The 13,469-nt window shown below is 41.6% G+C and overlaps 1 protein-coding gene across 1 annotated transcript in view; it reads right to left on the bottom strand.

The window, feature by feature from the left end:
• LOC146005392 (BPTI/Kunitz domain-containing protein-like) overlaps positions 1–12,966 on the bottom strand; it is a 53,518-nt gene extending 40,552 nt beyond the window's left edge. The window contains exon 1 of the mRNA XM_083144625.1: positions 12,820–12,966. Coding sequence (XP_083000751.1) covers positions 12,820–12,861 — 42 coding nt within the window. The 5' untranslated portion in view covers positions 12,862–12,966. The remainder of the gene's footprint in view (positions 1–12,819) is intronic.
• Between the last annotated feature and the right edge of the window lie 503 nt (positions 12,967–13,469).

Genomic DNA, 13,469 nt, shown 5'->3' on the forward strand with positions numbered 1-13,469 from the left:
TTGAAGTTGGAAGGGTCAGCCCACTCGAAGCCTCTAAAGGGGAGTGGCTGCATCATGGAGTGTCCGTAGAGGTTATTGACGTCCGTGTACATGATGTAGCTGGACGGTCGTGAGGGGTCGTAACCGGTGGACATGTGGTGATTGTTGGCGCGCGAGTGTCGCTGCGACACCTGGACCATTCCACCCCGCACGGCACGTTCCACAAACAGCATCATGTCCACGTCCGAAAGAAGCTCCAGCTCGATCTTCGTCACCAGAAACATGGCTGACCACGCCAGTCCGGGGAGACTGTAGAAGTAGGCAGGGTCCAGCTGGTAGATAGTCTTCGCAGTCGCACGGAACGTCTGGAACACGTCGGCGAGGAGCGTCACATCAAGTCTGAGGTAGGCGTCGTGGTAGTCCCCGAGAGTTCGACAGCCCAGCTCGCGCCACATGGACTGGGCGTGGTGATATTCCTCGTCGGTGATGTTCGAGCCTCGCAGCTTGCTATAGAAGTTTGCTCGAGGAGGTAACGACGTCTCTGCGAACTTGGAAGGGTCTGTGATGTATTCGTAGGGGTAGACACCCTTACGCCTGAAGAGACCTGCGTCCAAGTTCGGAAAGTTCGCGGAGGTGATGAGCATTTGCTCGTCGCTAAGCTTCCCTGCGAGAGCATCGAGGCTGGCCGGGAGGAACCTCAGGGAGTCGAGGAAGCGAAGCTCGACGGTAGAGTGTGATCCTGGGATTCGCACCCACTTGCTCAAGCTAATGTAACGCTCCTCGTTCTGCGCCAGGACGTTGATTCGCATGTCGTCGTACCCAAGATGCTTGACGAGGTGGTGGAAGTCGTATCCCGAGCCATTATGAAAAAACACAGGGATGAAGCGCGGGTCCCGGGCCATGAGGTTGCATCCGTTGCACCATGGACCAACATACCTACCGTTAAAGTGATCGTGGTGTTGGACTTTACGGTTGTTGGTGGTGTACTCCTTGACGCAGACAGGGCAAGCGATGGCCTCGTCGTGTCTACGCTGATCGTCGGGAGACAGTGGGAGCATAGACTTGGGGGCCAACAGTACCTTCCCTATCTCGCTGGCTTCCACAACCATCCTCTCGAGGAAGTGTTTGGCTGCGTCGGGACCGCGATACACGTAGGGCTCGGGGGCGATGTGCTGGTCACGTCGCACCACAACGTATGCGAAGCTGGATGCCTCGTGGAGTTGGTAAGGGGTGGTGGAAGAAACTTCAGGGTCGGGATCGCAAGTGGACAGGGGTTTGAGGAAGGCCTCGAAATCCGCGATGATGATAGCGGGATGCTCTACCATGGCACCGTGCGTGTGGAAACGCTCCACGGTGCCAGGTTTGGGCAAGACTGCCACACCTGGCTCGTTGGCATTGCAGTAGATCTTGTGGCTGGCAAGCTTCTCTGCAGCGATGTTGGAGCCTCGAACATGTTGGTAATTGTGTTGATCCCGTCCGTCGAACATTGACAAGCACCTGCGACACACCTCGACGTGGTGACTATCACTGCTCCGCTGGCTCGAAACAAGTCTAGAGAGGGAACGGATAAGGGTGTAGTGGTGATGGGTCTCGTCCTTGATGAGCAGAAGGTGAATTTCCTGCGCACCATCAACGTTTACGTCGCTCACCCGGATGGGGTACACCGCATTTTCGTCAGTGAGACCGTAAACGTTGATAGCCAACCGCGCACGAACCTCAAACTTTCGAATGTCCGAAAGCGCCACCGGGTAGTCGATCCAACCATCGCATCTTCCAGCTCTGACTCGTAGGGTAGGTAGTGGTTAACTCGGCGTGGTTGGTTTTTCCGGTCGACAGGGTGCAACGCTGCAAGCACCGACCAGAGAAAGCACTTGGCGTCACTGTTCTGAATGTTCAGGACAGCCTTCTTTGCCGCAATAGTAGGTGGTAAGGGGACGTAGCTGGAGGCGGAGAGAGGCACGAACTTACAAAGTTTGACGCACAGTTCGTGAGGCTCGCCGCACAGCGAACCCCCCGAGCCTTTAGCTTGATGTTCTTCTTGTTTTGCCACCAGCTCCTCGGCAAACTGGTTGTAGATGACCTCGAGGTTGTCGACATCCGCCAGATGCAGCGTTTTCGCCTTGGTGTTGTGGCAGAAGCTGTAAATTTCGTCAGACGGCTTCTTGTACTGGCAACGTAGCGATGCGTAGAATTTGGTGGAGTGCATTGCAAGCGCATCACCGAGGATGGAAATAATTTCGGCTTGCATGTTCTCCAAAAAGCTACGCACGTCGCATGAGCCCTCCGAAGTGATGACAAAATCTTCTAACAACCGCTGGAAAGCAGACTGGTTAGCTTTCGCCACAGGCTTGACGCGTTTGGCGGATGGTGGCGAGTCGGCTTCCGCTTTCCTCTTGGTCGAGCTGGTCGACGGTTGTGGAACAGGTGTTCCGACGACAACTTTGCATGATGTTATATGCCTCTTCAAATTATTAATGGTAATATGTATACCGCACCTGGGACATGGTTCGGTGGCAGCCAAATGCTTGCCTGGCACGCAGGTGCGACAATGTCTTGCAAAACGTTTGCTTGATATGGTTCTCTTGCACACAGGACAACTTTTCATGGAGCGCATCTTGTTGAAAATATTTGTGGGTATGTTATTATATATATATAGTGGAGTGCCACAAAATAAATACTGTGCAATAATTCACAATGGTGTTGGGTTTGGTGGGAGTGTGCTATTTATGCTACTTCTTGCTTCTTAATGAATCCTGTAAATAATTGAAAAAAATAATTAAGCTTGTGTATAGAAAACACAAAAATATTATGTGTGCATAATTCTACCAAACAATCTTTTTTTTTTCTAACCCTCAGCCCTCTTGGCATATGAAGTATAAATCATAATTTCAGAAAACATAGTTATTTTCCGCTCGCCATTTTAAAAATCAAACCATAAGCATTATTTATGTTTATAGTATTCGTCGAGCGATAGCAGATAGAGCAAGAATCGTTTTCCTACAACCCATAGTTGATGAATTACAAAACATCTTAGAAATTACATCTTGAAATTTTAATCCAAAATAACTCGAAAACAGCAGGCAGTAGTCATCATCCCTCCAATAAGTTGTAGAGTACTTCTAATTTTGTATCGAATGCTATTAAAATTTTCGAATTAGGGCAAAAACTAAGCCTGCAAATCAAGTTTCTCAAAAAAATAAAAAATTGTCTGTATTTCCGAAACTTCGAGGGGGTGGAATCGATTTTATTTGCTAGTCGAATAGTTCTCGTCGAATCCTATCCAACAAACCTAAAATCATCATCCTAGCTCAATTAGGAGCCGAGAAAATCAATGTCTTGGAAAACGTCTTAAGATTTTTGTCTTAAGAAAATTTTCTTGACAGACCGGAAGTAACATCTTGAGATACCGGAAGTCGACTTTCTTAAAGATTGAGATATTTGTCTTAAGACGTTTTCCAAGACATTGATTTTCTCGGCTCCTATGGGGCCTAGAACCATGTAACTTTGGTCTATGTATATACCAACACTTGCCCGACCCTGTGGCCGAGCGGTTAGCACATCGCGCTGCGACGCCAAGGGTCCCAGGTTCGAATCCTGGTCGGGCTTGGTTGTTTGTGAATGTCCACTTCATCACTCACCCCCAATCTTCGCAAATTAGCCAAGAGGTACAAAACGTAAAATAAAAATAAACTAAATCAATCATTAAGTTCCGTGTTGCAATCATGAAATTAAATTTTAATTAACTTTTTTTATCCATCTCTCTCTCAAATCTATATAGCCTGTTCATATTTGGCATGTCAGCCATTTTGTTTACGTGGTAAAAAAAATCTCAAGCCATTTTTTTTTTTTTTGCAAATGCTCGTTGTAGCCATAAGTATAATTGGATATAATTGCCGGATTTTATTTAATTTTAGGTTTAAAATCAATAAGCGTGCATAAAAAAAACTAAATATTTTAAATAAATAAGATTCGAATAACTATGTACTTCCACTAGCCTCTGCGTTAGCACAGCGATAGCCTTGCATTCAAGGGTTCGATACCCGCATAAGTGGTTCTTGAAACTGTAGGTCCAGTCTCGATTAGTTTTACTGTGCATAAAATAGACTTAAAACATCAAATCAATCAGTACTTCCACTAGCCTTTGCGTTAGCACAGCGATAGCCTTGTAATCAAGGGTTCGATACCCGCATAAGTGGTTCTTGAAACTGTAGGTCCAGTCCCGATTAGTTTTACTGTGCATAAAATAGACTTAAAACATCAAATCAATCAGTACTTCCACTAGCCTTTGTGTTAGTACAGCGATAGGCTTGTATTCAAGGGTTCGATACCCGCATAAGTGGTTCTTGAAACTGTAGGTCCAGTCCCGATTAGTTTTACTGTGCATAAAATAGACTTAAAACATCAAATCAATCAGTACTTCCACTAGCCTTTGCGTTAGCACAGCGATAGGCTTGTATTCAAGGGTTCGATACCTGCATAAGTGGTTCTTGAAACTGTAGGCCCAGTCCAGATTAACCTTACTGTGCATAAAATAGACTTAAAACATCAAATCAATCAGTACTTCCACTAGCCTCTACGATGACGTAGCGATAACATCGTTGTCTTGTAATCAAGGGTTCGATACCCGCATAAGTGGTTCTTGAAACTGTAGGTCCACTCCAGATTAGCCTTACTGTGCATAAAGTGGACTTAAAAAAACGCCAACTCAATCAATCAATCAGTACTTCCATTAGATATCAAAAACACGCAACTCTCCTCTATTTTTCCTGTCTTCCTCTAACAATTTAACACATTTATTTTTTTGAAATATGCCCCGCACACATATTTCCTACCTACCAACAACGGCACACGGAAGAAAAAAGATATTCCAGCTACCAAGATGCATGCTTCAAATATATAAAAGCAGAGAGAGACATGAAACACCTTCTATATTCTCTCTCTTTTTGCATGTTTTGTGAGTATATTTTCTTCCACAAAAACCATACTTATAAATCAAAGCCAACTCATGCGAGCTAAGAAACAAAGTTACTTACTTTTAGAAATTCTGCGGAAATGCTCTTCACTAACGTTGAAAATGAAACAGAACTTTATACACCAGCGCTTTAAGTTTTATACGGTTTTCTAATAACGTCAAAAATGATATGTTAGCCAACGCCACGTGGACCAATAGAAATCCAAGAACCAAATTCTCTAGAACATTCTCCCCCCTACATTTCAGCCACATTATTTCGCAACTATGCTTGGTGGCAGAGAAAAAATACAGTTCCGGTTATTTATTTCATAGCTCTTGACCTCGCCTCTGCACCCACGAGAGCGGACGCTACTTCGTGTTTTCATTTCGCCAGCTGAATACTGTTTTGAATCTATCTTCAATAGATGCTCATTGAAATTGGATTTAAACCGGAACTGTATTTTTTCTCTACCACCAAGCATAGTTGCGAAATGCATGTGGTGATTTCTGGTTATTTGTATAGAAACGGAGCAACGTATTTTCTGTCACCGGAAAACCCATTTCCGTCCTAGTCAGATAACAAAATTGTCAGGAAAAAAAAGAGATGTGCAGTTGACTACATATTTGTTGAATTTGTGTTATTGTGCCAACATTGATAGCATATACAGAGAGAGGGAACGAAATTGTCGTTTTTCTAGATATTCACAGGCAAAAGCGTAATATTTTTTCAAATACAATATGACAGTCGCTTTTCGATACCGAAAAACTAAATACAATAAGTATATATATATATTTACAATATTAATATTTATTTAACAATATCTACCTACGAATTTGCCTCGAACGAAAACATGTCATAGAAAGACATTTTTCCAACCGTAAATTCAAAAATTTTGGCCCCGCGCGCGCGCGCGCGCGTGTGTGTGTGTGTGTGCGTGTGTGTGTGTGTGTGCGCGGCACATCGTTCCCCCGAGAGAGAGAGGTTTACAAAGGTCACGATATACAAACATTGGCCCCCCGGGAGTTGGAAAATTACGATATGGCACATTCGCTCATTACTGTTCCCAGCTATAAGTTTTTCTCTCTCTCTAGCCCTTGCCAACTAAAAAAAAGTGTAGGTAGGAGTTGGTAACACTGCGAGAAAATAGAGATCATGCCTTACAAGAAAAAACCATTAAGGCGATTTTTATTTGATGATGTTGAACCCGTGTAGTGTTCCCATCCATCCATCTCTCTCTTTTACGGCAGTGCCCGCTTTCCTTGTTTAGTATATGTAGGTTGGCAAAAATTGCTTTATGCACTGTAAAGCAAACCTCAAGCAAAATTGCCAGCCCCTTGCTTTAGGTTAGGTTAGACAAAAAAAAGCTGTAGGTAGGCTGTCGGCTGTTTAACTCTTCCCTCTCTCTCCTCTCTCTCTCCTCTCTCTTTTTTTTTTGTAAAAAGCCATGGCAAAAGTACCAGTAGGTTGGCAACCTTGCTTTATGCACTGTAAGGCAAGCCTCAAGCAAGGTTGCCAGCTTCTTGCTTTAGGTTAGGTTAGGTCAAGAAAAAAACCTTGGTGATTTTTTTCGAGTAAGGTGTTGGCAACACTGCGAGAAAATAAGGCTTATGCCTTACAAGAGCAAACCATTAAGAAGCCTCAAGCAAGATTGCCAGCTCCTTGCTTTAGGCTAGGTTAGACCCAAAAAAAAAACCTTGGTGATTTTTTCGAGTAAGCAGCTGGCAACACTGCCAGACCAGGGGGCTCTTGCCTTACGAGACAAATCCATTAAGGCAAGCCCCACCGAGCCCCAAATGAGGTTTCAGAACCGGGCTGATTGGACTACTACTAGGCAGCAAAAGCAACGGACAAAGACAGACATAGTACGCTTGGCAACGTCGAAATGAGATTTCGATGTTTCCCCTACAGCTTTTACTTCGCAACTGAGGTTGTTGACACTCACCGAGCCATACACCCCCACAGACGACAGATAGAGGAAGAGATATGTAGGAAGTCAGCCGCGAGTTGAGCGGGCCCGCGATCAGTGTAGTTTGCCCACACAATGTGGTAATATCCACCATGCAGTGTTTATATATTTATTTATTTATTGAACTCAACAGGTACATATCTAATTACAGAGCCCATATGAAGGATACATAGTGAATACAATTACATATATTTCTGTAATATGTATAGAGAAATTATATATGTAAATACACACACACACACACACACACACACACACACACACACACACATATATATATATATATATATATATATATATATACGTACATATACACACATATATATAAAATATATTTCATTAGGAAATTATGTGTTTAAGCTTAGGCCATTGTGTTAATAGTGGCATTACTGAGGTCCCTTAGGTTCATAGAAAATATGTCAATGGCGTTACGCGTATTTTTGATTAGCAAGTTATTGTAACTGGTGCACATTCCCCACAATGAAGATTTCTTTTCAATTTCCGATCTAGCCTTCTTTGTAAGAAAAACTTCGTTCTTGAGTTTAGTTTTCGATTACGGGATTCGAAAATTTATCTGGCAGAGTAGATGTTCAGCATCTACTTCGTTATTTAACAACTTCCACAAGAATACTATTTCCTATAACGTTCTTCTATGACACAGCTTTGTATACCGACATTCATATATTAGGTTGTCGTAGTGTTCAAATGTGGGGTAAACTTTCTGAAATGTGTATTTAAAAAAATCTAAGAAATCTCGATTGGACTCTTTCAATTGCTACACTGTACTTTGCTGTGTCTGTATTCCATATAACAGATGCATATTCGAGTTTTGGTCTCACATATGAATAATACAAAACTTTTAGTGTGTCTATACTCTGGAAATCCCTCCCCATTCTAAGAATAAACCCAAGGTTCTTGAACGCTTCACTAATTATTTGTTCTACGTGTTTATTAAAAGTAAGCTTTGAATCAAAATAACCCCTAATTCCTGGACTATAAAATGTCTTGCTAGTGTTTTTTTTATTTATTGTTTTCTGCCTAATTGGCAGGTTATTTACTGCAATCTCCAGCTTTCCCTATTCTCTGCCTTACGCTTCGTAATAGGCATCTCCAAGGCATCCCTTAAGAGGCAGTTCCTTCTTAGATAATGTCCTAACCAGTTTCTTTTCCTCTTCTTGATGGTCTCCAGTATAGATCTTTTTTCACCAACTCTTTTCAGTACGGCTTCGTTTCTTACCTTGTCCGTCCATTTTACACGCTCCATTTTTCGCCATGTCCACATTTCAAAAGTTTAGAGTCGTTTCTCTTCATTTCTTCTCAACGTCCAGGTTTCTGCACCATCTAGTGCTACACTCCACACAAAACATTTCACTAATCTCTTCCTTATACCTATGTCCATGGGTCCACAAAAAACATTTTTTCTTCTATTGAAAGCTTCTTTTGCTATTGCGATTCTCATTTTCACTTCTTGTTTGCAGCTCATGTCACTGCCTATAGTGCATCCGAGGTACTTGAAGTTATCCACTTGCTGGATTCTTTCACTGTTTGCTCTCACATTAATATTCCTTGGTTTCCGTCCTATAACCATTGCCTTTGTCTTCTTTACATTAATCTTCATCCCATACTGCTCACAGCTGCTGTTTAACTCTTCTAACATACTATTTATGGTTATTTCATCCTCAGCGAATAATGCCATGTCATCAGCAAGTCTTATGCAGATTATTCTTCTTCCTCCCAATTTGACACCTCCTGTGCCCTGGAAACAATTTTTCACTATATCTTCTAAATAGATATTAAACAAAGTAGGCGATAGGCAGTATCCTTGTCGTACTCCTCTTCCAATTTCACAGCCTTCAGTAGAGTATGGTTGTATATTTGATACTGAAATTCAACTGGGTTTTTGTTTCGAGTATATGTTACAAAATGACATTTATTGATATTTAGTGTTAAATCATTGTTTATTGTCCACGTTTCTAACTTTGTAATATCATTTTGAAGTTGAACACTGTCATCTTGTTTGCTTATTTTCCTGTAAAATTTTAGGTCATCTGCAAACAGCAATTTGTGTGAATTTTCAAATGAATCAGGCAAGTCGTTAATAATTAAAGTGAAAAGAAGCGGCCCAAGGTTAGAGTTGCTTAGTTCGGTCTCCAATCCTCTCTCATGGTGTAAAGGGGTGGGTGACCTTCTGGTAAGACACCCAAAAGGAAACTTCATTGCATGTAGTACACCCCGAATAATTGCTTCTTGCAGGCCAATGACGGCTCTGATGCCTGGGAACAAGGTCAGAATAATCCTATGTGGGATTGTGTTGTACCCTTCACAGCCTCAGCTTTTAACCCAAGGATATTTTAGTCCTCAGATACAGTATAGTTTCCGTTCTTGTTCAGTAATGAATGAATTAGTTTTAAAAATTGAGTAAGGAAGTTTTTAACAGAGATATTTTATTGTCTTGTCATGGGTTTGACCTCAATTTCGTTTAGTTAAGGGGTTATCCCCGTATTGCGTGACGGGTAAATATGGACTACGTGTCGATGTGTCATTACTTTAAAAATCAATCCCTCCAAAAGGAAACAAACCTGGTCATCTTTGTAAGAAGCTGATTGGTCATTCTTACATCAAGTATATTACAAAGACTGTAACATGAGAACAGAGATATAGGGTGGGGAGAAACAATTACACAATTTAAATTTGGCGCCATACTGACATCTTTGTAGGTGGAGTGATGAAATAAACATCCCTGGTTAGAGCGGTTTAAAGCCTTCAGTCGTCATGCAGCGCTGGTCTCAGAGCAGCCCAATGACCCCGCTACTGTAACAAAGCGCGTTTCTTATGCTGGCTGCTGACCTTCATGGCTATTTCTGTCTCTCTCTCTCCCGCAATCGTCTTCGGGGTGCATGGCTCGATAGGTGTCAACAATCTTAGTTACGAAGTAAAAGTTGTAGCGGCAACATATCCCCCCGAAGCAATGTTGCCAAGCGTACTTCTCTTTTCGCTAGTTGCACACCGACCTCTGGGTGGTCGTTCCGGAGACAACATTGTGTAGGACCACGTGTGCAGTTGTAATTACCCCCGTTGATTTTTGGTCTGATGATATCGTTTCGGAGAATTCTTTCGCTTTACAGTACGTTTGGCAACATGTGGTGCATCCGACGTTAGTTTTTTTCGTACCGCTAACAGTACTCGGTGCCTTGTGACTCCAAAATGCCCGAGGGCCTAGTGGTGACGTCGTCGCCTTGTAATCAAGGGGTCCCGGGTTCGATGCCCGATATGGCAGAGTGGTTCGGATCCCACTTTAAACTGTAGGTCCAGTCCCGACTAGCCTTTCTGTGCATCAAGTGGACAAACAACAATTTAATCAATCAATCGAAAATGCCCGGTCTCAGTCGAAGAAAATTCAACTGATCGTTGATTCGCTGTTTCCCAGCCGCAGCTGGAAATGCGACCATTATACAGGGACAAGTTTTTGACATCGGAATATTGAACTGAGTTACACAATTCAAGACTACTACATCCAATGTCAGCAAGAGGAATCCTAGTCGCTTCTAAATTACACTATTAGGATGTTAATTGAGATATTACATTACACCAGATACTTGGTGTGAAATTGACATTGATTAAGAAACAAAATTTTAAATTTTATATCGTAAATCAAGTTAAACATGCAGAAAATCCTAACTATTGGAGCTCAAATGAAAACAATTGCCACTTCTAACTCTTTGCTATTATTTTAAGTACTTATTTGTATTACATTGCAGTAAGCAAAGTTTAAAATAGTTTACTTATCCACTAATTGTATATGGTTAACCGCTCCTGCCATCTACCGGTATTTCAGGAACTACTACAGCCAGGAAGGAAAACGATTGAACTATAAATCTGACTATGGCACACATATAATACAGGGTGATCCAAATAATGTGTAATACTGGTAGAGCCAAGTTCCAATTGTTGAATTCCGAAGTAATCAGTGCACACGTATTTTTAACATGATTCTATTTGTATTTGTGTCCGTTCGCTCACAATACTTCATCCGCTTAGTAACTGTTTAATGCGCTTTTTCTGTAAAACGGGGAAAAGAGAGACTTCATCGGCGCTGTTACTGAATAAAAGTTGTACAATAGAAAAAAAGGCACGGAAAATTAGAACGCAAAACAATCAAACATTATACAAACAAGCTAATAAAAACAAGTGACAAAACATACGTACGCTTGGGAACGTTGTAACGAGGGAGCGATATTAACCCTACAGCTTTTACTACGCAACTGACACTCATCGAGTTACACACCCCCGAAGGTGATTGGTGGACAGATGGAGCTATGTTGCAGAAAGTAGGTAAGCCGCCAGCTGGGTCCACGATCAGTAGTTTGGCTCTCTAGACAGGATTGTGGTTTCACACCCACCCACATTATAAGAAGCAGCGACATTTTATGTGCGCCCTTCGATATTTTCTTCTTACACCATTACTTGTGATATTTACATGATACAAATTTTAAAATGGGGAAACAAAGAGAAACTCATTAAAAATAATATACGTTATATCTGAAGATTCGTAGTTTGCTTATCTGATTGTCAAAAGTTCAGCATATTTAAGAATATTCAGTTATGTTTTATTGTCTTAAGAACATATTTTAAAACATACTACACCGTGTTTCAAAATGAGGTGAACGATTTCAACTCGTTATATTTTATTCATAAATTGTCAAAATAAGTTACAATTTCACACATATGCAATATAACTGTCCAAGCTTAAGTGCCAATGGATATCGCGAATGTAAATCACAAAAGCTCAATGTGAGCACCGTTCGTTACTCTGCGCACGTCAATACGGTCCGTTCCAGCATGTTTCGGCATGTTCTCATCAATGGTTTGCACCACAGCGTTAATGCGATAGAGTTCTTTGCTGGTGGATCTTCCTGAAAATCTTCTGTACACTGGCAAGTGACCTAACTAACTAACTAACTCTTTAGCCTCCTTAAACCCGAAGGTTCATGGCTGCAGCAACACAGGCCTTCCATCTGTCCCTATCCTGAGCAAGATCTATATACTCTTATCCATCCCTACCGATTTCCTTTAGGTCCATCTCAAAGTTGTCCCTCCATCTTCGTCTTGGCCTTCCTACAGGTCTCTTACCATCAGGTTTCCCAACAAGAATCCTGTGAACTCTTCTTTCCTCTCCCATTCGTGCCACATGGCCTGCCCACCTAAGTCTTCTTGATTTATTCATTCTAATAATATCTGGGCATGAATACAAATTATGTAGTTCTAAATTATGTAACCTTCTCCACTCACCTGTCTCCTCATCCCTTTTAGGTCCAAATATTTTTCTACTCTCGCAAAATGTTTTCTCCTCAGCACTGCCAGCCATTTTACAGCTGGTCAGCCTGCCACGTGACGGCAGGATTTAGAACTACTGGTACCGTTCCAAAAAAACTTAAGGATGTGTTTGAATGTATTGCACTGGATATTGGATCGGTGATTATGGTGTATTGTTCGTGGAACGTGTTTTAATCGTTCAAATCATTTTGAAACAAACTGTATTATTACTATTTCGGGAAACTGAAAATTCCAACGATGTTACCAGAATATATACTCCTCTGCCAACTTTAAATATCTGTTTCATATTCTGACTTTGTTGTCTAAAAGAAAAGCTTTTAATGGGGGTCCCCTGTGCGTGGCGCTAGACCTCAGCCCCCCCCTCACCCAGCCTGCCCCTACCTACGGGCTTGATGATAATTACGCTCATTAGTGAAAATATACTTACATGCAATGATCTGAGTTTACCGGCTGGCCATTATTGTCAGACAATAAACTAAGCTAAAACGTTCTTTTGTTTCGACAATGTCTTATTCATACACCCATACAAGTTTCCCATCTCTATCTCTAAGAATTAATATAAATTAAATTATGTAGAAATATTATTACCTGAAGTGCACTGGCAATAATTAATAAACTTCCGAAGTCCATTGTATCCTTAAGGAAAGTGCCTTTTAGCGTTCTAATGTGTAGATTTGTTTTAACATTTTACATTCGAATCCTCGTATGAAACACTTTCCTGAATTAATATTACGGTTCAGTTGCATTTCGTGAAGGAATGCGAGGAAATATTTTTTCCTGAATTCAGTGACAGGAACAAAGAGAATAATGTTACATTTCAGATTTCTCAATCAAAGCCCTCGGCTTATAGCCTATTATGCACTGCAAGTGGTGCATGGTATTTATTTTTGCCTGTAAAAATAATTTGTCTACAGACGCACTTGACAGAATATATGGTTGTATTGTTTCCACAAAACAAAACAAGTTACCTCCATGTGTATCACCGTGATATGCAAAGCGTTGTTACTGTAATAGTAATGCTGTGGATGAAATGTATTGTTTCTCAGTAAGTTCGTTTAGAAAAACGAGGAGGTACAGAGGGGGTGAGAACGTTTTCTCAAAGTTTATTCTACTTTATGATCAGGTAGATTAATCGGCTGCTACGTCTTCGTGGGCAAGGCTTTACGTTATGGGCGCCACTTAAACTGCTACCTCCCTTGGATGCACTACTTAAATTAATATACCACGGCTACAATATC

The sequence above is a fragment of the Lepisma saccharinum genome, chromosome 23 (genome assembly GCF_977018435.1).
Source record: "Lepisma saccharinum chromosome 23, izLepSacc3.1, whole genome shotgun sequence".
Classification (NCBI taxonomy): Eukaryota; Metazoa; Arthropoda; class Insecta; order Zygentoma; family Lepismatidae; genus Lepisma; species Lepisma saccharinum.